Raw genomic sequence first — 25,105 nt, forward strand, 5'->3', positions numbered from 1 at the left:
ACGGACAACAACACGTGCCCGCGTTCGCGTGCGCGCGTGTTGTCCACACGGGGGAGCGGAGAGAGAGAGAGAGAGAGAGAGAGGAGCGCGCGACAGACGAGGAAGTGACTGTTGCAGGTGGGCAGCTGTCGGTGCCCCCCCCCCCCCCCCCCCCCCCCCAGAACACCACCTCCACCTCCACCTCTCCACAGCTCTCCGGCTAATAAATAATTCCCGTGTGTCGTGTTTCCAACCTGCGTGTGAGTGGAAAACGCACGGGACGAGGCCGGTGCACCGCCGATACACTTTAAAAGGCAAATAAAGGAGGAGGAGGAGGAGGAGGAGACCAACCATAGGTGGCAGAAAGAGAGAGAGAAAGACAGAGAGAGAGAGAGAGAGAGAGAGAGAGAGAGAGAGAGAGAGAGAGAGAGGCACGACGGGAGGTCGCAGCAGCTGCTGTCAGATACCGGGCTCCTCGTTGGCAGCGAGTGTTTTTCTCTCCCTCGGGAGGAGTCGACATGCGGGTAGCGGCGCTGAAGAGGAGGAGAAGGAGGAAGATGACGGTGTCCCGGTGTCCCGTCCGCTGTTGACTCCCTGTAGCCCTTCGCCCCGCGGACCATGAAGGACACGGGGGAATCAAAGGAGCACCAACTGACCGTGAGTCCCAAACTGCGCCGCGTGCTCCTCCCGCGTTGTCCGTCGGCTACTTTTGTCAACGGCCGTTTAGTACAAACGCACAAACCCGACACGACTGTTGAGGCCGCGGTTACAGGTTTGTTTCGTTGCGGACTGATTCCAATTGTTGGGTCGTGCCTTTTTACACTCCGGAGGGAGCACGCAGGGACAATGGGCCTTTGTGGGGGGGACACACACAGGTGCTCCTCCAGGTGTAAAACCTGGGAAAAGTCTCCTTCACAATACTTGTTTGTGCAGAAACATGCAGACGTGTCGTTATTTTATATTGACCTTTTATTTACCTTTTATTTTTTGTATTAAAAAAAAAAAAACTTTCTTCACTTTTACTCTGAGTTACTTATGGAAGACACCTGTGCATATAATGCATTCTAGTACAACCAACGGATAACTAACAGCTATGCCAGTGTCCCCCTGCTTTAGGCTCACCTGATAAAGTGTATTTTTCAGGTTGTTATTTTTCAGTAGTTAAGATATTCCTTTTTATATTCCCAGCAACTGCTCTTGTCGGTGTTATATTTTTGGCCCCGCAGCCCCTATCTGAATAATTGAGGTGCTGTTTGAGTTGCCGGGCCTCTCTCTCTCTTGTCCAGCGTGTAATACACTTTCTACAGCGTGCTGACGGAGAAAGTGCCAGGGGACACCATCGCTGTTATCGTTAATCGCTCCCATCAAAAGCTTTCTTATTGATATCTCAATGGAACAAAACATGTAGGAAATTAAATCATGAAATAGTGTGAGTGGTTTTAAAAATAATACAGTTTTCCTCTCAATTGGTGTTTTTGTATCCACCAAATACCATCCAGTGTTCAATAGAAACACAGGAATTTTCCCTCTAAACGATTTTTTTTCTTTTGCTTGTGTGATTGTTGCAAAATTGTCACCGCTTAAATTTCTTTCTGGAAAATGGATATTACTCCGGCTGTGGAGTGATTGAAACGTCGAATGTGGTTGAATTGCATCGTCAAGCCCTTTATCCATCCAACCGGATCACATTCAAACTCATAATCACGTCAAGACTATTTTCAGTTTCTAACTTCACGCATCTTGTGAGCCACACAATGTAAGTGTTCTTTATTATCCGGTCGGATTAAAAAATAATATCTTACACCCTGTGCGTGACATTTTAAAAGATTACTAATGCAATTTTTGTATTTTTTCTTTCATTTTCTTGAATAATTTAATAACAATCTAACGGAAAACACAATTTCTTTATTTTGATGGAATTCACCTGGGAGAAACGAGCGGTATATTCACATGTGTGCTGCTACTGATGACCAGTACTGGTCTTATTTTTATTTTTTTTAACTCACTATTCCTGCAAATTGAATGCTTTTGGCCTGCGCTGAATTTGAGGACTGTTTCCACGCTTCGTGCCGCAGGTCGCCCTGAGGATCCGACCCCTCAGCGACGCCGAGACGGAGGAGGCGGCTGCGGTTGTGGCCCACCGAGTGGACGACCAGGTGAGATGGCCCGCCTTCATTCTACTGCTGCGTGTGTCAGTAACCTGTTCACCTCCATGTGTGTGCAGCATGCACGCAAGTGAGTGTGCGTGCGTGTGCGCTTGTGTGCGCTCGTGCAAGCTCTTTCTGCTCTTTCTGCTTCCTGTGAGGCTGCACAGATAAGGTATCTCCAGGGACCTGAAAAAAAAAAAAAAAAAACAGACTCTTTTGTAAAGCTCAAATGTCACATTTCTTTTATAGATGAATGAACACTGGACTCAGACCAGCAGCAAACGAGACTGAGCTTTCTCGAACGTGCTGATTGAAAGCTTCAAAATGTTTCCGTGGGGTTGGCGGCTGGAAGCTTCGGCGTAGTAAACGGCCGGTGCTTTGATTGGACATCAATTACCGCAGAGCTGCTTGCGCTCCTCGCGCCTGGTTCATTCACCCTTCTTGTGCCCGTCTGACTTGAGTGATGACAAAGCGTTAAAACAAGAGCAAGTAGTAATCGACCTTTTGGATTCATCTCTCGATTCCAAAGTCATTTCAGTCAGTCAGTCAGTGGTTTGAGAGAGTACTTCATAAATGTTGCCCTTTCATAACAGTGGCCAACTGCCAACAAAAAAGAAAAATCAAAGAACAAAATCAATACGGGCAGAACCAGATTGATCGTGACATTACCCACAATGCAACGTGACCAGCGAGGGCTCCGTTACTAGCGTGTTATTACAGCAACAGCTAATGTAGCGACGAGAAGCAGCAACGAGGGTACTAATTCTACCTTTTATCAGCTGCCATCTGGAGCCACAACTTCACACGCCTCGTGTTCACATCCCTTGTTAAGCCCTGTTAACGGACTGTAGCGTGTCAAATCCCAACAGCCACTTTAATATCATTTATTTCAGAATATCAAGCTGCCATTTTTGTTGCCAAAGTGTGTTCACGAGTACATATTTCAGGGCTTCTACATTCAGACCAGACGGATTTCCGGATAAAAGTGTATTTTAACGTTGACATGTGAAAAAAAGGTAATATTAACTAAATTAAGCCTGATTGTTGACTCTATTCCCAACGGTGTTGTTTTTGCGCTCATCCCCATTCAGCACGAGGTGGCTGTGTAATTAATTTGGCAGCTGAACTGCTTGAATAGATCCGCAGTGCTAATTGTCTTTTCCATTAGCGTAAAGCGTGACGGGAACCGTTGTGAATACACAAAATGTGCACTTGTTATGATGGCCAGCAGCAGGACTTATTCTAACAACAGGCGAGGAAAAAAAACGATGAACAAATGGGATTCCTCGTCCTCGGGGCTCGGGAGGTCGTTACCGTTTGACCGCGTGAGGAGGACTCCACGTGGGCCGCGTTTATCATCAACCGGCCCCTCCGGGGGGAACCGCTAAACAGCGCTAACGGTGTGAGCTCGTGACGAGGACGATACGGGAGTGCAAGCGATAATGGGCCGGTAGCACGCTGGGGGTGTCGTTGCCTCGGCGCGGTGGCTGAGCGAAGATCTTTGGGAAGTGACAGCGCAGCGGCAGCCGACGCCGGGGACTCGCCTCGGGGCGAAGCGGCAACGGAGGGAAACGTTGTGCCGATTTCGACGAGGGCGCATTTCTGGAAACCGATAATCCGCGGCGCTGAGACGTGACTTGTTTGTCTCCTCAGAAGTAATCGCATTACGCCGGGTCTTCAGGACAACATCAGCACTTCTGTCTGCCACGACATCATTATAGTGGGCTTGGACACGGGGGATTAGAGCATCCCGGCTGGCAGGTGGCGACGGCGCTGCCACAGCCAACCTATCGAGGCCTTGTTATTGTCTCCAGCACAACAAAAACATGTTTCATTGTGTGCCTCCTCTTGAACTTTACCTGCTTGTGTCTTGATTTTATACCCGAATATCATGGTTCGTGGACAGACGAACGGGGGTCTGGCCTCCAAGGGGTCGTATCAGGTCCACTCGGGCCCGTTCCACCGCTCAGGATCAGCTTTGATCAGGATATACGCTCTTCTTACCACAGTGTGGTTGAGGGAGCCCTGTCATGAATGGAGTGGACACATGGGTGAGGAAGCAGCAGCAACAACAACAACAACACCGGGATGCTGTGCAGATGTGTCCTGTGCCTACAATCTCTCTCTGTGCACTGTTTACCTGGTTAGCGAGATATACGGCCCACATGTCTACAGGGCTCAGACGGATTAGCAGGCTCACCAGTGCCACTCGGTGATAGTACCCGCATCGGGCTCTCCTGGCCGAAAACAGACAACTTGAAGCCGACTAAGCCTGCAGGGATGAGCTCATCGGATGGGTTTTACTCCAGGATAAGCCTTCTGCCACCTGCTCTCTCTCTCCCTTGCTATCTCTCTCTCTCTCTCTCTCTCTCTCTCTCTCTCTCTCTCTCTTCGAGGCTCTGCCTTTCATCGACAACCTTTTGCGCACAATGGTCTTTTCTCGTCCTATAGCGAGGGAGGCTGGTACGTGGTTCTGTCATTAACTGCTACATAACTTGATTTCAAGAAAAGGACAATTTAATTTAAAAGATAAATGTGAGTGTAATGTGGGAACAGGAGACAAAACGTCCACGCCGGCTTTGTAAAGACAACGAAGCAATATGGACCGAGAAAACCACTGAAGAGCACCCGTAGAGACCAGATTAAAATTTGATTAAAAAGAATTGCCTTCGCGGGTGTACTCTGAACATTATCTCTTCATGATTTGCAGTTAATGAGCCAACAATCTTTAAACCCACCAGTGTTATTTTTTAATAACAAGAGACCGAGTGTTTGCACCTTTGCAGGATGTGTCTCACTTAGCAGTGGAACTTGTTGGGCACGTCTTTGTCAGAGCCGGCATATCAGTAGCCACACGGTGGGGAATGCTTTATGGCGAGGCCTCGTCTCCATGGAGACACAGAGACAAGGTCAGGGCCTTTGTTTGTTTGTGTTTTTTTAATTCCTTTTCATCATTAGTGGACTCCTTTGGAAGAACAAATAAAAACAACAGGGGAAGAAGGCTCTATTTCAGTTGGGGGGGGGGGTTTGGGGCTTGGCCTGATTGTCTCGCGAGCCAATTCCAAGGAGGGCTTTAACTGTCGGTAACAACAGATCACACGGTGGCATCTCATGGTCATCTCTTCAGAGGGGAATTTGTTGGGTGCAGATAACGGAGGACCTAAAACAACCACGTAGCCTGAAATAAAATAAACAAACTGCGGAAACCGGTGATTCGTTCTGATCCCTGAGAGAATGTCAGCCCGCCCCCGCTCTTTGATTCCTTTTGTGAAGATCAAGTCCTTTTTTAATACAATTACGGTCCAAGCACGACTACTTGATTACACTCTGCCATGAATTGGCCCATTTTCTGCCTTTTGTGGAGTACAAAGGGAATCTCGAAAGTGGTCTGTCAGTGAAAGGAGAGATTCATCTTCCCATGAAAACAAAAAAGAACAGTGTTATACTCCAAATAAAATGGAACTGCTGTCAAAAGCAGTATGTTGCATAGGGGTGTCATGACAACCTCCAGAGGAGGCAAACTGTCATCCGAAAGCACACAGATGACGCACGATCAGAGGCATTATGATGCGTTCAGGCTCTTTTCGGTAAAGGTGACTATTGGGTTATGGTGAATTAGAATGTTACCATGATGTGTTCAAATCTTCTTCACAGCAATAAGAAACATCATGACGCTTACTAAAATAGTTTTGTTTCATATTTTTACTGTGGTACCAAGTTGTGTATTGAGAATAGATTTGAATTTCACTGGTATTGTTATCGACCAAAGTTTAGGTATCGTGACGTCCATTAGGGGACACGACACGATGGACAATGACATTTAAAAATTGCGAAAATGTCGTCAGCCATTGAATGGAAAATGTGCCCGTTTAGTTGTGCGAACACAGGAAATGTGATTTAATGTGAAGTACGCTCGGAGAGTGAAGTGAGTGAAGGCTGGTTCATGTTCCCTTGGCCCTCGGCTGGAATAACTGTTTCTCCAACACCGATAACAGCCTGGTTAAAAAAACGCTTAAATCCATAAACAAGGTACACTTTATGCATGCAGAAGCTGGTTTTTAAATTATTTTTTTTATTTGAATAGCCTCGCGGTTGAACAAGAGAGTGACAAGAACCTCAAATAGTCATGTCCCCCTTAGCTGTGGAGACCTGACCTCCACACACAGATGCGGCACAAAGTGAGATGCGGAAATCGAACCGATTTGGGTCACGCATGTAAGTTGAGTGCTGCCTTCAACACAAACAGAGCGCCTGACCCCCGAAAAGTGGCCGATCTACGCTCGGACTCCACTTCTACCTCTCTGCTTCCTCGGACCCCCGGTCCCTCCCTTGGGGCTCTCTTACAAAACGAGGGCCGTCGTGCGCGTGTTTCGTTCGAGTCGTACGTGATCGCTCCCGACGTCTGCTAATCTCCTCTCGAGAGGGGCTCGGCGGCCGGACACACGAAGGAGACTGGAGTGGCCCCGCTGTGAGAACAGCTTTTAGTACTCGCTTATGGCCTCTGATGACTCAGCTTCTGCTGGAAAGCAGTGAATCCCAATGAGTTTCTTAAGCAATAAAGGGAGAAAAACGTATCTTGTGTCCTTGGGGCGCGTCGTGAGTCATCCTGAACTCCGTATGGGGTCGACGAAAAGGCAGAAACCACATCAACTAATTAGGATGCAGGTAAAGCATCTTTTCCATTTGGTGTGGGACAGAATGAGGAGTGTTTTCCATCACACGAGCAGAAATAGAGCTTCTTCATTAGAGCTATTAGGTCGTGAAATCGTCAGACTTCCTCTCTAAATCCCCTTCGGACACAGACGACTGTAATCGAAATGAGAGCTAAACAAATACTCTCAAAAGGTGAAACAGCGTGCTGAGTTGGAAGAGCAACAGGTGGCAGATCGGGACAGAGAGCCCCGAGTTGAGGACACACAGATTTGAAGCTCCCGTAAACCAGGTAGCTGTGGGACTAAATCCCTCGGGATGTTTTCTTAATCATACTCCAGTCATAACAACATGTTGTTTGTCTGCCAAGGCTCAGTTGTGGGACCGACTTTCCGGGAAAAAAAGCAAAAAGATGGAAATGTAATCAGGAACACGGTGCCACTCGACCTCACCTTCTTCATCGCATCGACAGAGCAGAAAAACATGAGTCCTTTTAGGTGCTGTGGTTTTGAGAACTGCATCCAGAAATATCATGAATGACAATTGTGCCACGGCTTGTTTATAATCAGGAACATCCAATGTGACAGAAATACGCCAATGAATCTCCATGCCAACATGCTAATGAATCTATCTGGAGGGACTTCATCTAAAGATCCACGGAACACGTAATGAGCCTAACAGCTCTGGCTAATCGTTTAAATTCTGGTTTTGCCGTCACAAAAGATCAATGTAAATCATTGCTATGTAATAAAAATAAATGATACATATGTAATAGCACATTACTGACTATTAACAGTGACAAAGCGAAATGCTTTTCCAAAAGCATCAATCCTTCTGCATACTCGTTAAAGTCTGCGTTTAATTAGCATACTGATATCTTCAGGGAATATTTGACGTTGCCTATAAACCACATTTATGTCTGTCTTATTTCTCATCCATCCTTTTTGGTTTCCTGTGTCATGAGCGTCGCTCCCTCCTGGGGCCTGTCACGTGTATTTAAATAGAAAAGAAAAAAGCCACTAATGGCCTCTCTCGTGTTTACACGTCGTGGCCGATGGAAGCGAGCTTTCTAGGATTATTGCTCGGCTGACGTCAGTGTCTGAAGAGACACTATGAAACACGGACTATATCTATTATATTAGAATAAATAAAAAGTATTATCATTGAACAAGGTGTTCGGCTTTACTCCGTAAAGCTGAACTTAGAAGGGGAAAAAATTGCAGCTCTTATTGCACAAAATGTTCACCTGATATGGATGATGCGTATTTATCTTTAGAAAATGTTCTCTGGTGGACAAACAATTAGTCGGTTGTACTTCCTGAACCCATTCTGGTTGCAATCACATCGGTGCTGTTTGAAAGGAAAGAGGAAAATACATGTGGAAATGTCAGCTCAATTATAATGATAGGAAACGGGCTAATCACAGGTTGTGTAAATGTATTTTTTTCATTTAAAGGTTGCGATCGCTCTAAGGGGCCTGTTTTGTTCTACTTGTGGTTTTCTGGGATCTCAAGTGTGGGCTACTTTTCAAAGTGTCATTTTTCCAGTCTATCTTTTTTTTATTGAGGGTTACAAAACGGGTCGCCCCTTTTCTCCAACTATTATTTGGGAACATTCTTCATGGTAGTTGCACAGTGTTTGTTTGAGGTTTGACGTAAGTCGATTTGTTCTCTAGCTCACAGGAGTTGTGATATTTCATTATTCATCACTTTCAGAAAAGTCTGCTTTTTTTTTTACTGAAATGCAAAACAAGCCAATTTAAGTAGTCGGTCGCTTAGCAACAGTGTCCTCGCGACTAAGACCACCTGAAACGGCAGCAGACTGACTTCCAAATCCAAATCAGCGGCTCGCATGTTTGGTTTGAAGGCAACAATCTGAATCTGCTGAAAGTGTTGAGTGCTCACACTTTTGGCAGAATTCCAGTATTAAGATATGTTCTTCAGTTATTATTTAGGTGGCTCCATGATAAACAGTTAATAATTCTTATTAATCTTTCTCTTTAGTCTTAAAATCTTTTTAAGGAACTCAAAAGCTTGTGGCTGGTGGGTGACTCATGATCACCACAGAGCTGTTACTTAATTTTGTGGAGTTTGTGTACTGTGTGTGTGTGTGTGTGTGTGTGTGTGTGTGTGTGTGTGTGTGTTGTTGTCCTGGTAATTGATGATTGTCCTAGTTTGTAAGTTTGGGCTGACCTCTGACCTGCAGGTTATCTCTGACTTTTAAAGCCAGCAGCTTGTGTCGGAGCTACTGAGCTGTTCTGTTGTTGTACCCTGAGATCTTTGCTGTCTGGGCGGTGGATAAATAACTCATTTGCCTGATTAGCTCAGGCAAGTTGTTATTTGGGGATCGGCTTTTGTTTATTATCTCATTTTAAAATGTGTTCAAATAAAAACCAATGCAATTTGCTGCAAAAGGAAGAGGAAGAAGTTTGTGTGAAATCAGAACATCCGGCACATGGACACGTAACAGGTTTTATTATTTTATTTTCAAGGGGACATTATTGGCGAAATGAGGCCCTCCAGCACATCTTCCCACTTACTTGAGATCTTGGGTCGGGGCGGGGGAGCCTTCATGGATATTGTTCCCCTCATCCTTTGTTACGAGCCGTGTCCAATATCACATAAATGATGAGCGTAGTAAACAAGGAAGAGGCAAAGGAAAAGAGAGAAAGTGAAAGCTGGCGGAAAGAAGGAAAGAAAGAAAGAATATCGATTTCCGCCACTCAGTTGTTTAAATCTTTAAAGAAAGTGTTTGTGTGTCAGCAGGTGCATATATGAGTGTCTGAGTTACAGCGTCTGACTGCTGACCTGGCGTCCGATGGCCACGGCCAGAGGTTGCCACCAAGCGCGCAGTATCGGGTACGCCGTGATCCGCCACGCGCCTCCGATCGTCCAGAGCCCCTGAAACGGGATATACGGCGGCGTGGTCGGGGTGCAGAGAGGGCAGCTCAGGGGTTTCTGATCGGATAACCAGCTCCAATTGTGCCGGTTGGACTTTCCAAAGCTTCGGATGCGTCTCTGAAAGGTCGCCCCCTGCTGTGACCTGACTGCTTCCCTTTTGTCACGTTGATGCTTCATTCTTCGCGGTATTCTTCGCACGCGAATGTCACTGCTAAACGATTCAGCGGGAATGTCACCGTGCAGCCCAGAGATGAGGCACGGCTGCATGCACAGATTGCATTTTATGCATTTCATTGTAAACCCAACTATTCTCTAGTTAATTTTATTAACATAAGATTTTTTACACCCCAGATGTATAAATCTAGACTAAATTCTATTCTATTTCCTCGGTTGAAAACGATACACACTTTGATGTTCCCAGTTTCTTTGATTCATGGTAACAACAAAGTGAAATGGAGACATGGACTGAATACGATGGTGCGAACAACAAGATGCACTTTAGATATTCCGATGACACACGGCCCACAGTAAAGAGACGGTCTCTTAATCTCTCCAGTACATGCGTGTTCGACCCTATTAGCTTGATGGGGAAAAAAAAAAGAAGAAAGCTTGTGACCTCATGACCATTGAAACCCGAAAGCAACAAACACTGGACACAAACATAGGCTATAAATGTGACTGCAGTGTGTGCAGGTGCTGTCGCTGCCATTCAGATTAATTCTCCATCTGCAGCCTCCCTGTCTTTGACTTTCATGTTGTTAAATGTATCAGGTCCATGTAGCTGCTTAAGGGGCCATTTATCGTCTCATTAATTACACTTGAAATGTTGAACAAGATATGTCTTACCTGCAGGCACTGATATGGAAGCCTCTGTGATCATCATGTGGAATAAGTCCTTAACCAGACAGGGAACCGTTCGTTTTCTCCAAATCAAACCTTGTGCGTTATTACAGTTTGAGGGATGGCGGGTGACCTGTGGGCCCTCGACGTGATTTGAGATTTCCAACTGCTCTCTTTTGTCATTTTACTAGTGATTCCGTCATTTAGGCGCAACGAAACCAGCGCCTACGAAAGTGGTCGACGGTCTACGCGGCCGCTGGCTTTTGTTGGTTGTCTTGGCAGCCTTCTCCCCCTTGGCACGGGTCGGTGGAGCGCGGCCCGACTGGCTGGTGAAGCCTGGTGCCACAACCAGGCTTTGAATTATGGATCCGCGGTGGGAGCCAGCAAGATGGCCAAGCATCGCAGCTTTAGCGACCCGGAACAGCAGGTGCCGTTGATGAGGAAAGTCATCAGCCGGCAAAGGCGGGCGGGCCGCGGCGCCCCGTCGCACGCCACCACCCTCCGCGGCGTTCGTGCGTGCGACTCCATTCGAGCTAATTGGTTTCATGCCGCTGCATAAGCAAGCTGTTGCTTTGGCCGACGCTTGTCGAGGACATGAATATTTTAAGAGCCTCTCTTTCTCAAAGAGTGTAAACTCGTCGGACCCGACCCTCTGGGTCACGTTAAAAGAAAAAACGAGACGCGAAGTGGCTGTAGCTCGTTATGTCCGGCCGTGAAAGGGGACAGCGTGATTAACCGCTGAAAAAGACACCGCTTTTACCGACGCCGTGGAGCAGGAAATTGCTTTCCTTTTCACCTCGCGCGGGTCTCTGGTCGCTCTGGTCCGCTCCCGTTGAAACTGATGTGTCTTTTAGTGCCGGCCGTGAATTAGCCAGAATCATATAAACTGAACCCAGTTTAGGTCCCAGCCGCAGAATCTGACCTTAACATCCCTCAACCGGAGCATGAACAAGAGGTTTCTTTGTCCAGCAAAGATCCCTGTTAAGGAGCTGAACCAGCGGACCAGTCACTGCTCCCCTGATTGAGGTGCGGATATAACGGCTAAAGGTCAGATCTGACTGCCAACCAGGACTCGCTCCTCTTCTGTTTCTACTTCGTAGTGAAGCAGTTGTCGCTGTCAAATAGTTGCTCATAAAAATGACTTTCGACATCTTAAAGGAGCACGTGGAAACCATAAAGTCCCCCCCCCTCCTCCCCCACTCTCTCTCTCTCTTACACACACACACACAAGGCAACCAAGCAGGAAGCGCTCAATGTCCTGGTGGCATCCGGCACAAATGGCCAAGGCCAACGCACCCCCATGTGGTCAGTGCGCTCGAGTGTGCACGAGAGGAGGCGTCGTCTGCTCTATTGTTGGGGAGAAGAAAAAAAATGAAAGAAAAAAAATCGGGCAGAGGAGACTTTTTTTTCTCCAAGCACGGACAAAAAGGCTATTGATGATGATTAAACAATGTTGAAAAGAGACGTCAACACCGTTGAGACAGTGAAGTGATCTACAGGAGGTTTATCAGCAACTACAGCAGGCCCTAAAAATGTTATTTTGCTAAATTTACCCATCCCAGTTCCTCAACTGTGACTATTTTCTGTTTCTCTGGCTTTATGCTGTTGAAAATTGTTTGAATAAATAAGGGATCATTATTTTAAAGTAGTAATTTATGTATCCCTAATTGCATTGGACTAGAATTCCCTCATGTCATTCAGAAATCCTTATCGCCACCCCCACCCAAAAGGCTGCCATTTTCAATGACAAAGCATTGCTTATTCTCGACCAGAAAAAATTCAGAAAATCTTTTGGAGGAGAGAAAAAAAAAATTACGACCCTCCCCCGAATCACAAAGCTGAAGATTTGCAAAGGACTAATATTATCACATGAACTCTGCGTTTGGTGAAAACGTGGTCATTCGTTTGTGGTGAATTTGTGAAATCCGTGGTTGAAAAAATGACGGAAGCCGGGTGTATTTCAGCCCACAGGCGAGCTCCACGATCTTCCCAAATGACCAGAGGTCGGCGGGCGCTGCTGGTCACGCGTAGCCGGTGATTCATTGCTACTATGATTGACTAATAAGATCACACAGCCACAGATCAAAGCAGGAGCAGAATAAACGCTGGAGACGCTCACAGATTGACCCCTCGTATTTGCCTTACCTGAATGAACTGTGTGTCAGCGGGCCGCCGCGGGGCAACCACTCTATAAACACAACCGGCACAATACAGCAAACACACAGATTAATAGAAATGTTCTGGTGTTGCTGTTAATGAACAAAGTCGTGGACACGCTGTGACTATCACTAATCAGCTTTCTGTGGATTTTTTTCCTACTTAGGCCCTTATTGGCACGCCAAGACGTCCAGTATTATGTTGCTACACAGTGTACCGTCACTAAGGTGAGCATCTTAGAGTCTTATCACAGGACTCATTAGCTGTGTGCAATCGGCCCGAGCAGCAGCTGCTGTGCGTGGATGTCGGGCGGAGCCGTGCTGTAACTTAAGCAACACAGACGACAGATGGGACGAGAGGTGTTATCAACACCCTCGCCCCTTAATGATTTCCCCGCGTGCATGAGCGCACTATTTGAAACGTGCAATTCATGGAGGAGCATTGTCGCAAGCTCATCGGCGTTCTCAAGGCGCACGCGCACACACCCTGCAAATGGCGATGTTCGTATTCAATCCTAAAACACACGCTTCTTTCGCCTCGGCTTGTTCTGGTTTGTCCGTCAGATGCGTCGACGCTTTGCAGGCATCGCCATTAATGTGTGTTTCTGATATTGTTAATTGTTTATTGAGTTGGGAAAGATTAAATACTGACTGCAGGGGGTCCCGGTGCAGCTTCCATACCAATGCTGCTTTACGCTTTATTTGTTGTATTTCTTCTGCAAATGTATTCAACAGGTGTATGAAAATAGCTGCTGTGGTTTGTGGTGTGACTAGAGTCTGGTTTAATATTGTATACAACAGCACAAAGTCTCCCCTTTTATCGGACATCAGGCTCCATGCTGCTCCTGCGAACTGATGTGAAGTCTCACGTTGGGAAGACAACGGCTAAAAAGGCCAAACTCCGTGTCGTGTAATGACAAAAGCTCCACGCGGTGCACTGCGAGGGACACGGAAAGGCTCCTTCCAGCTGGCATCCTAATGTGGACACAGTTTTCGATCGATCCACGTTGCAACTCAAGAGACTCACTTTATTCTCCTTAACGGCTCTGATGCCGATCGGACTGGCAGAGACTTAAATAGCTTTAGTGCCTCTGATACTGAGAGAATTGCGCGGTTTTTGTCTTTTCCTGTGAATGCGATGGGAATGTCATCGCAGTTAGAGGAGAAGCAGAAAGTAAAGAGGATGCTACAGATGCTCCTCTCCTCTCCTCGGGTCCTCTCCTTGTGTCTCAAGCACCCTTGGTCTTCATCTTTCTATAAGCTCGGCCAATTTTTTAAAAACAGCATGAAAATGCACATTTGTGCCTCATCTCTTCCACCTCTACTCTCCCTGCGTATATCTCTCCCCTTGAATTTCAATCGAGGAGCTTCAAAGTGAGCGGCTCATTGGTTGAGAGGGTCATCAAACAGGCCGGTGATTCAGCGTTGCAGGCCTCCGAGGGCTCTCCAGGCACACTGCTGAATAAAGCTGGTCAGCTGGAACGCCGGCCAACCTGTGGGGGTGTCGTCTACTTAAACTTGAGGGTCATCTACGTTTTTTTTTTTTTTTGTGGAACTCTTATTGACTTCGCCGCCAATTGCAAAGCACGACACTCAAACATGGGTTTGAACTCTGTGAGAGAGGGAGGGTAATCTCCCCGACGCACCGGCAGCCGCACCCATTCTGCCTCGGTAGTTTGTCAACAGCATGACGATATTCTCCACTGACGCCGTGCTGTTCGGAATGTGTCCCTGAAATTTGGAGAGCTGTGAGTTGCTGGTAACTGGGGGTGAGGCGTGAGCTTTGTCTCAACCATGAGGACATGTCCGTCTCTCTCTTTCTCCGTGGAGCACATTTCAATCCATCGCGAGCAGCGCAGATCTCTGTCTTCCGGAGTCTGCAGTGCGAGGGGATCGAGACGGGCCGTTACAGTCCGCAGACACTTCATCGCTTAGATCGTTTCTGGCGTTCCGTCCTTCTGTAGTGCAGAAATCCTTTCTTTTCCTATAATCGCCGTGCTCCACCAGCTGACGCTGTTCTTCGATAACGGTAGCTTCCAGGGAAATCATTGTTTTCAATTGATCAGTCCAATCCCAGCCGAGTTTAATTGGCACAGTATTTATTCGTCTACTTTTGGACCCTCAACTCACAGAGCGTCTCGTTAGCTCGGCTGTGGTTCACGAGAGACGTATCATCAAGTTAATTTGCATCTTGGATGTGAACACTTCCCATCTGTTCCCTCCTCCTCCTCCTCCTCCTCCTCCTCTTCAGATGGTGGTTCTGATGGACCCCATGGAAGACCCAGACGACATCCTGCGTGCCAACCGCTCCAGGGAGAAAACCTACATGTTTGATGTGACGTTCGACTACTCGGCCAATCAGGTCAGCCATAAGAAACTAAAAAGAACTAAATCAAATCGACAATCCCAACAATATGCTCTTCATCGCCTTACGTCTATTCCTGTGCAGGAGGAGGTGTACCGAGCCACAACCAAAGGGCTGATTGAGGGCCTGATATCCGGCTACAATGCCACCGTGTTTGCCTACGGACCCACAGGTTGGTGGGTGTGTGTGTGTGTTGCACAGAACCCACACATTTAACTGAGCATTAAGGTGGTAGATCAACCTCATCAACCTCAGCCAGCACACTCTACAGAGATGATTGAGATATCTTAACTTTGATTTTCTTTTTTTTCTTTTTTTTTTTTTGGTGCAGATTGAATCCAAAAATGAGTCATAGTCTCCAGCGGGTGTCAAAGTCTAATGAGCACTAGTAGAGCACTATTACTCTATTAAGTCCGTCTTCGAGGTTCTCAGCTCTTGTGGGGAAGTCCACAGGTTTTAGTGTGTGCTTGTGTTTGCATTGGGTCCAACGTTGTGCTCAAGGACAAATTACAAGGGCACGCCCTCAACTTCCAGTCCTAATGACACAGTAAACACTTAGCTCTGAGCTTCATTTAGTATTATTATCATCTTGTAAATATTATCACCGTGTGAAGCTGTTGTTTGTTTCCTCTTTCCAGGCTGTGGGAAGACGTACACCATGTTGGGGACGGACAAGGAGCCGGGCATCTACGTCCGGACGCTCAACGACCTGTTCCGAGCCATCGAGGAGACCAGCGGCGACATGATGTACAGCGTCTCCATGTCCTACCTGGAGGTCCGAATTTCAAAACCGTTTCCTAACATTACAAGCTCCATGACGCATCCCCCGATTAACTTTAGCTACAAAGTTTGAGGCCATAAGCTGGATAGCTCACACTGGTTTTCTTCACATTTGATTTGTGCTTCTTCTGCTTCTTCCTCCTCTGTTCACACCGATGCGATCAATGGTCCTCCATCCGTGCCAATTGCAGCCAGAGGCTTCCAGTGTCCTTTAACTTTGGCCCGGCGTCCTTATTCAGAAGCCCAGACTGGGACGAACAGACATCGCAAAACACTTTCATCATCGTGTTTTTGCCTTGTGATTCTTTCATATCTTGTTTTGATGGCTCTCTTCTGCCCCACTTTGAATTGCCTTTAACGCATGGAGGTGGAGTATGAGTTTGGCGGTGTGGGGCTGCGTCGGTAGTAGGTTGAGGTGAGGAGTGATCTCCTGTTGGCTCAGTTATTATCTCTGCCTTTTGTCGCCAGCGATGAGCTGAGGATAAGACGGCAGGCCGCTGATGGCGGCGCTCCACGTCTGCCGGCTGGCTGTGGATTCATGGATAATGGCTCCGGGTACAATGGAGTCGGTTCATTTGACTCCGGCGGCAGTAACTGAGCCTCACTGGTGTGACTTTGTCCTCCGCTTTTCTTGACTTTTGTCCATCCAAGGGGGCATAGTCGTATGAAGTTTTATTTGTTTATGGTATTCATAGTGGTTCTTTCTTAACTGGTAAAGCAGCAACTTATTTTTTGTAATACAATGAATATTTTATTGTGCGAACCCTGGAAATTGTCTCTTTCAGTATCTTGTGACTTCAAGTGAATCTATTTTCTGTCTTAGATTTGCCACCAAAAGCCGTGGCGTCTTAAGTCTGAAAGGAATTTGACATTTATTTCATAAATAAAGAGAAAAGCGTTCGAAGAGAAAGCAAATAAAGGAGCAAAGACAGACAGGAAGGCAAATGATGAATACAGATTTAAATAAAAATGACAGTGTCACAGTTGAGCACTTCTTGTACAAATATCGTCCATCAGGAGGAAGGTTTTCATCCGACATTGAAATGACTTTTTGTGTTTTCGGTCCCAAAAGCTGTTATTACATTCCATGATTGACAGTGTCTTTCGAGCCGAAGCTCTTTAGTAGCTCTCCGTGTGGGTGAAGATAAATACTCCCATCAAAATGCCTATCACCGCGTCGGGGAAGTTCTCCGACCTGTACGACTCCTCAGGATGAATCCTGACACAAAGCCGTGTGTGACGTGTGTGTGTTTGCCGTTTCCAGGGAGCAATCTGTTGCCACTGCTGCCTCGCCACAAAGACGTTAAACGCCATTTTATAGCCTGACTGAGCGATGGGGGCACATCTGCTCCGTTTCGTCCTCAAATTCCCTGCACACACGTACATACAGACACACACACAGTGAATGAAATTGAATTTACAAAATTTTAAAAAAGGCACATTCATTGATTCTTTACCGCTCACGCACACACACACACACACACACACACACACACACACACACACACACACACAGAGGAATCGTACCCTTTTCTTTTATTTTCCTCCTGTCGTGAGAACTCTTCTCACATTTGGGAACCTGCAGGAAGAGAGAAGAAAGACGAGCTTTCTTCTCTCTTCCTGCAGGTTTCAGATGCACTTAACGATGGCGTCTCGGACGGCAAAGGAGTGCCAGGGGATGACATATTATTCTGTAGGACCAACCCAGAAATTAGCATCTCACTGATTATTGCAGAAAATACACAATTGTTTCATGATACTGACTCATTTTGTTCAGTGGAATAATCACAAACCTTTCTGGTTTGTAGCATCGTTGAAAGAATGTTAGCCTGAAAAATAACTACACCATGGTTGCATGACAGGACTCGTGTTCGGCTTCAAAATTCACAAGCACTAAACTGGCCACTCACATTATACGTGCTCAATATATTAATATTGTCTTCTTGAGCACGTTGGTTTGCTGACATTTGCATTTAGCTCACAGCACCATCGTTCATAAGCGCAGACTCTTTATAATGCCTCCAATATCCGGCTGTCAAGTGTCAGTAAAAAAAACACCTCAATGTGTCTCAATTTGTTTTCAATTTCCACGTTGTCACTTCCTGCTCTGTTTATGGGCCTTCATTGCACAGTGTGACGTCATTGAAGTCAAATGAAATTACTTTTGACACCGGCTAATGGCGGCCCGCCGCCCTGCAAGCTGTGCTTTCTAAATGAAAAGTCGCTCAAAATACAGCACTTGATGTTTTTGCACCAGGCTTGGTTCCGTGTAGGAGGCCCGACTGGCTGAATGGAACCTTCTCACACAAACAACCTCCCGTCCATTCACTTCTCAAAAGAGGGATAAAGATTCTGAGCGGATTTATAAGCTGCTGCATTCATGTAATCTTGTGTCCTATTAGATCTACAATGAGGTGATCCGCGACCTGCTGAACCCATCCTCGGGCTTCTTGGACCTGAGGGAAGATTCTAAAGGCGTGATTCAGGTGGCTGGAATCACAGAGGTGTCGACCATCAATGCACAAGAGGTGAGACAAGCGACCTGACTGTGAATGGTGTGAGTACTCCATTTTATTCTCGTAAAGAAATATTGACATCACATCACTGGGGACTCACGCCGCCGTGTTTTCAGATCATGGAGCTGCTGATGAAGGGCAACAAGCAGCGCACCCAGGAGCCGACAGCCGCCAACCAGACGTCCTCTCGCTCCCACGCTGTCCTGCAGGTAGCCGTGAAGCAGCAGAGCCGGAGTCGAGACCTCCTGCAGGAGGTGCGCTTCGCCCGCCTCTTCATGATCGACCTCGCCGGCTCCGAGCGAGCGGCACAGGTGAGTGGATGCCCCCCCCCCCCCCCCCCCACCGTCTAAAGTGGCTGGAATCAAACCGGCAGTTTACGCAAACCAAACTAGGTTCACAACTAGTTTGGTTTGCGTATCTTAAAACAGTGCAGGAGACTGATAAAAGCCTCTTGTTAACAGCCCACTAGACAGGAAACTAAAGGAACACACGCAATGCATTTACATGAGCGCTGTAAGGCCACTTCATGCTACAACTATAGATGCCACTCACTTTGCTATTAAAATAAAATTATTTATAATGATTTATTTACCGTTAATAATAACATCCAAGTTTACAGAGTGTTTAAGATGAGGACTTTCATGATTGCAAAGCACAGCAGGTGTCTGTCGTCGTCAATATCGTCTCCGGTGTCTGTACTTCTTTGAAGAAAAGCTCGGCCGTGTCGTCAGAAAGGGAGAGAAGACGAGGCCCCCCCACCCATCCCCCCTGTGGTTGAGTTATTGCTTTGACCTTCTCTTTTAAAGCCGTCAAGTGAGGATGTTTAACACCGTTTATGTTGTCTTCAGTTTTCCAAGTTGGGCTCACTATTGTCAAAGCGATGGCTCGTTGTGTTAACACTGCCACCTGCCTGCACACCAGGAGAACAGCATGCAGGCAGTGAGGATGAAGAGCACGCCGCGTCTCCGAGCATAACAGAAGCTGTTTGTCGCTCGGAGCCACAGGACACGTCTCTGTTTTAAAGAAGAAAAACAACATGCAAAAATCTCACCTATTTATATAGAGACGGTTGATTACAAAGCGCTCGGGACATTCAAGTCGCCGACCAGATGATCATAAAGTCCAGCTGGCAACCCCCCCCCTCCATATCCATCTCTATCTCCCCTCATTTACTAACAGCAGTCTCTGTTTACGCTGCAATAAAAGGCATGAAATAACCAAGATGCACTTAAAAGGGCTCAGAGGTTCCCTCACTCACATCTGGCTCTCTATTTGTTAGACCCAGAATAGGGGTCAGCGGCTGAAAGAGGGGGCTCACATCAACCGCTCTCTGCTGGCTTTGGGCAACTGCATCAACGCCCTGAGTGACAAAAATGGAAAGTACGTCAACTACCGAGACAGCAAGTTGACTCGGCTCCTAAAGGTACAGCAATTTTAAAGGTTCATAGGTGACCAACGTCTTATCTGTCATTTGATTGTGTGTTGTGATGCAGACGTGTTATGTTTGACTTTGATTGACAGGACTCGTTGGGCGGGAACAGCCGAACGGTCATGATCGCCCATATTAGCCCCGCCTCTGTGGGCTTTGAGGAGTCTCGCAACACGCTGGCGTACGCCGACCGTGCCAAAAGCATACGAACACGGGTGAGAGCTCTGAATTTCATCTTTGCAACAGATCATTTATTTTATTTTATTCCATTCCACAGATATTACACTTTACTGTTAATTATCTTCACGAAGCAATGTAATTTACTTTGCCTTTGAAACAAGGTTTTAAATCTACTTAAGTAGGATCCTCTTTGTCCTTCTCATTGCTGTGTACTTCAGGTAAAGAAGAACCTGATAAATGTGTCATACCACATTGCTCAGTACACAAACATCATCTCAGACCTGCGCAGCGAGATCCAGCGGCTCAAGACGAAGATCGCAGATCAGACAAGCCGCCAGCTTAACGCGGACCGGGCTGACATCCGCCATGTCCAGGGTGAAGCCTCGTCCACGCAGCCATATATTCTTGTCATTCTTCTTATTGTACGCTGCCCTTTTAAAAAGGACCGGTTCCTTACTCCCCCTCTCCTCGTCTCTCGTAGCGGAGGTCCAGGCCCACTCCAGCCACCAGAGCCGGGCGGAGATGGACCAGCTGAGGGAGCAGCTCCTCGATGCCTTCCGCCAACAGATGGAGATCAGGAGGAACCTGATGGAGTTGGAAAACGGCAACATGGAGGTCCAGATCGACACATCTAAACACCTGTTAACCATTGCAGAGTGAGTGTTCATATATTTCTTTCTCATTCTATCTGATAGCATATCTACAGAAATAGGTGACATTCAGTTCACACTCAGGGCAGTTTGAAATGTACTTAGCATGTGTACGTCAAACGCTATGTACGGTATTGATCTGTCTTCTCCCAGCTGGGAGCAGGAGCGCAGCAGGCGCAGGAGGAAGTGGCGAGCCGAAAGGAGGAAGGAAAGTGTCAATAAAGACGAGAGCGAGAAGGACTCCGACTCCCCGGAGTCTCCTCCGGACAGCACGGAGACCCAGCAGGTGGCCATGGCCCGAGAAAACCTGGTGACACTCATGGCGGAACAGAAAAAGATCCACAAACAGAAGGTGGGATTCTTGATCTACTATTTAAATCTGAGGGGGGAATTGTTTTAAGTGCTTTCCCCTTTCCGGAGAACAATTAAACCGACCAAATGCTTACAGTGCCGTATGAACAGTGGAGCTGAGAAAAGGGCATTTACCGATTGGATACGAATCTCCGACCGTTCTTCTCCGACCGTTCTTCTCCTCCCGAAGGCGTTGCTGGAGCGCAGGTTCCTGGAGCTGCGGGATCGGGCCCGGCGCCTGGAGGAGCTGCTGCCTCGGCGGGTGAGCTCGGAGGAGCAGCGCGAGGTCCTGTGCCTCCTCTGCAAGGTCCACGAGCTGGAGATCGAGAACACGGAGATGCAGTCCAACGCGCTGCTCAAGGACAACGTCATCCGGCACAAAAACTTTGTGGTGCAGCGCTTCGAGCAGCACAGGCACCTGTGCGACGAGATCATACAGCAGCAGAGACAGTTCATCGTTGGTGAGTCGAGCAGGATTCTTTTATCATCACTCCAGCTACAAAGTACACCGTTCCAGATACTTTGTTTGGTTTATTTACATTTACAAACCCTGTTATATATGACTCCTTATTATTGAAGAAGACACATGTATTGTTGCTAAGAGGCATTTTTCATTATTATTAAGAAGTCCCTTTCTTCATTGGGGAACCAGTTGTAATATTTGTTTTTCCTTAGATAGATATTAATTATAGTAAATATTTCTATAGTATGGTGTTGAGCATTTTCTTCTTAGGTTCCAGTAAATCAAATACCTTAACTGCCAAACAAGAACTTTTTATTTAAAAAAAACATTAATTTGTTTTTTTTTTGTTATTTTGTTCTAAGAAACTTTTTGTTGTTGTGTAATTGTACTGAATTGTACTCGCGCTTGTGTTCCAGACCACAGCCTTCTGGTACCTCCACACCTCCAGGAGCTGTACGAGATGTACATGAGGGAACTGGATGAGAGGAAACTGGACCGAGCTATGGCCCTGGATAAGGTGACCACAAGACACCCCATCAAGGTAGCCACAAATGAAAGTACAAAATACGATGTGAAAACTACATCAATGCCTCAATGATTAGCGCTTCTAATAACCATTTTCAGGAGGGATCTCTGCCCAAGATCACCCTGCCCGGTCAGGGTCGTGACAACATGCAGGACATGGACTCGGACCAGGAGAGTGTGCGCAACATGTGCTCTGATAACCGACGAGGCCAAGCCAAAATCCGGAGGCACACTTTGCCCCCCATTCTGCCCGAGCCAGAGCTGTAAGAGCATATGTTCCCATTTATACACAACAGCTCCTTTTGATTTGACCACAAAAACCTTCACATTCCCTTGACAATATTAATACTTCAGTATTTATTCCTCTCTTTTACATGTCATTTCTTTTCATGCGGCAGCGACAATAACAGAGTTTTCAAGAGCAGCCCTCACGCCAGGCAGATAAAACACACTGCTGTGGCGCCGCCGCCTCCCATCCACATCAACGGCAAGGGTAGCAGAGAGGTGAGGAACATCTTCTCACCTTTGACAGAAAGCGAAGCACTGCAGGACATGTCTGATCCGCCTGTCCCGTCCGCAGCTCCAGCCGCTGCTCCCTGAGAGCTCTCTGAGCTACAACCATCTGAGCCACAGCGTCAGCAGCCACCTGGACTCGTCCACGGAGAGCAGCGAGGCCGGGGCGGACATCCCCCTTTTACAGAGTGGTAAGATGGCGGGTTAGAGAAGGAACAATTAGATGGTCGATCACCAAAATGTTTGGGACTTGTGAATGTCGGCTGTGGCCCCTCGGGCATCCTGAGTAACTCTCTCTTCTGTGACAGCCGGGGAAGTTTTGGTGAAACGACAAACGTGTCCTCTTTTCTCCGCAGAGCGGCAGCAGATCCTGAAGGGGGTCCAGAGCATCGTGGTGAAAGCGGCACGTCGGCGCTCCAAGGCGCTGGAGGCGGACGCCCTGCGGTTGCCCCCTCCCCCCTCGCCCCTGGACCCCAAGAAGCAGAAGAGCAGCGCCTCACTGAGCGAAGCCCCCCGGAGAGGCCTGCCGATCCGGCGCGGCAGGCAGCCCAGCCCCGACCTCAGGCACGCCACCTCGGACGACAACCTGTCCAGCAGCACGGGGGAGGGGCCGGGCCTGATGGTGACCTGGACGCAGCCGCGCAACCGCCAGCCCGCCGCCAAGAACCAAACGCCGCGCGACGTGGACTTTGAGGCTCGCCGCAAGAAGAGGCGGTCTCGCTCCTTCGAGGTCACCGGTCAAGCGGTGAGTGCTTTCCATCTTTAGCCGCAGATCCTCGACGGATCCATGACATGGTCGGTACAAGAGAGGTGACGCGGTCTTCTTCCTCCTCCCGCTCGCAGCTGCCTCAGACCAAGACGACCGCAGCTCAGAGGTTGCGTCCTCTGGACAGCACATCGGACCACCACCTCCACAACAGCGTTCAGCCACAGGCTCCGATGCTCCGCCCCCATTACAGAGGGGTCCCTCCTCTCGCCAAAATCAGGGCGGCCCACAGCGTCCAGCAAACGGGTGAGCCGCCGTCGCTGCAGACCGAGACACGTTGCCCCGCAACAACCTTGTGACTGAGCTTTTTTTTTTATCTCACGTCCCCCCCCCCCCGTCTTCTCACAGGCTCAAACGCAGAGTCCTCCGCAGCGCACACCAACAACCTGAAGCGGGGGTCCCAGCTGCGTCAGCCCCAGCCCCTCCTTCACATCGGCACTGCAGGCACCGGGGGCCAGCGCGCACGAAGACACTGAGCTCCCACGTGTAATGGGTTGTGAGGGGTGGGGGGGAATGCCGGTTGACCCCACAGTGACTGAAGCAGGATCATGAGGCAATACGGCAGAGACGACCCGGACGACCCCGGGCCCCTCCCTAAAAGGGTCCACCCCGTGGTCGGCAGCAGACCCTCTGCAACTGCGGACGCCAAAGATAGCGAAACGTGTCGTGTCCCGTCGAGTGTTTCCACTCCGGCTTGCTGTCGTGCTGCATCGTGTGTCATTGTGTGTCATCGTGTGTCATTGTGTGTCATCCTGTCAGTCGGGCTGGTGTCCAGCTCTCTGTGCTACACTGTACTAATGTTTGTGCGCTTGAGCTTGAGTGTGTACGGTTTGGTAATGAAGCATTAAGCTAATGGGGGACGTCGAAGGGGGCTCAATGTCACCTTAATGATGTGAACGAGGATGGGAAAATGACTGGCTTTAACAGACAAAGCATTAAAAGAAAAAAGGAGACAGGATATTCTGCTAATGGCGATATAAAAATTGTATAAGGCCTACTGTCAAATCATTTTTTCTTTTAGTGAGATTGTTCCAATTTAATGACACACTAATATTTGAGTAGAAAAAAAACAACCTCATACCATCTTGATTGTTGTGCACTTGTTGTGTATCCTCACTCGTCCGCGTCTTTGCCTTTTCTTACCCAAACGCGACTGTTTTAACGTCATGTCTGTTTGTGTGGATGTATAGTACCACAAGTTGCTTTTCCAGATTAGTTGGCTGTAATTTTAATTTATTGTGTGTTGCCTTTTCTTTTACGATCAACATTGTTTTCATAATTGCTACTTTCTATGATTCATTTTGTACATATTTTTTTCATTTGTACCAAAATTAATTAAAGTGAGATCACTAAAAAAGGTGCTTTCTTTTTTCTTTGTACAAAACGCTCAATTTACTGACTGCAATAAAAGTCAGCCAAATTTCTAACCTGCCTGTGAATTGTGTGTTTGCTGCATTCGTGCGAATTGGAGACTGGCGTCTAGGGTCTATAACCAGGATGTTACTGAAATTGTTCATGTGGATAAAATATATAGGACGGACCCCGAGTCAAATGTTTGAAAAACTATTTGGGATTCATGCTGTAGGACTTCACTCTGTGCAGACTGGATGTGCAATATTCTAAAACGTCCAATAGATGATGCAAGGTGGAAAACACATATTTAAGCTTGATTCAACATTAATAATTTAATTTGGTATCGTATCATAAGCAATATGTTAATTGTTTTTCCCCCTTTAGAAGGCAGTATAATATTAGCTATCAGGATAAATATGATATGAGGATTGATGTGAAATGTTCAGGGTATTATTCTGCCTCCTGGGTCTGTATTCCATCACATTATGTCAGAGATGAGAAACTGCTCTGTGACCATTAAACCTTCTAGGAATCTCATCTCT

General features: G+C 47.3%; 1 protein-coding gene across 1 annotated transcript; it reads left to right on the forward strand.

Moving 5' to 3' along the window:
• The first annotated feature begins 47 nt into the window (after nt 1-47).
• On the forward strand, nt 48-24,637 carry kif19 (kinesin family member 19). Its single transcript, XM_040177098.2, has 20 exons — nt 48-636; nt 2,055-2,135; nt 14,924-15,034; nt 15,122-15,209; nt 15,676-15,812; nt 18,220-18,345; nt 18,450-18,644; nt 19,613-19,756; nt 19,855-19,977; nt 20,161-20,317; nt 20,424-20,598; nt 20,746-20,944; nt 21,134-21,404; nt 21,823-21,947; nt 22,031-22,194; nt 22,330-22,435; nt 22,512-22,635; nt 22,801-23,189; nt 23,288-23,456; nt 23,559-24,637. The coding sequence occupies exons 1-20, from the start codon at nt 598-600 to the stop codon at nt 23,684-23,686; spliced, it is 3,051 nt and encodes a 1,016-aa protein (XP_040033032.2). The 5' UTR covers nt 48-597; the 3' UTR covers nt 23,687-24,637.
• Nucleotides 24,638-25,105: the final 468 nt, after the last annotated feature.

Source organism: Gasterosteus aculeatus, chromosome 5 (genome assembly GCF_964276395.1).
Source record: "Gasterosteus aculeatus chromosome 5, fGasAcu3.hap1.1, whole genome shotgun sequence".
In the NCBI taxonomy this organism is placed as follows: Eukaryota; Metazoa; Chordata; class Actinopteri; order Perciformes; family Gasterosteidae; genus Gasterosteus; species Gasterosteus aculeatus.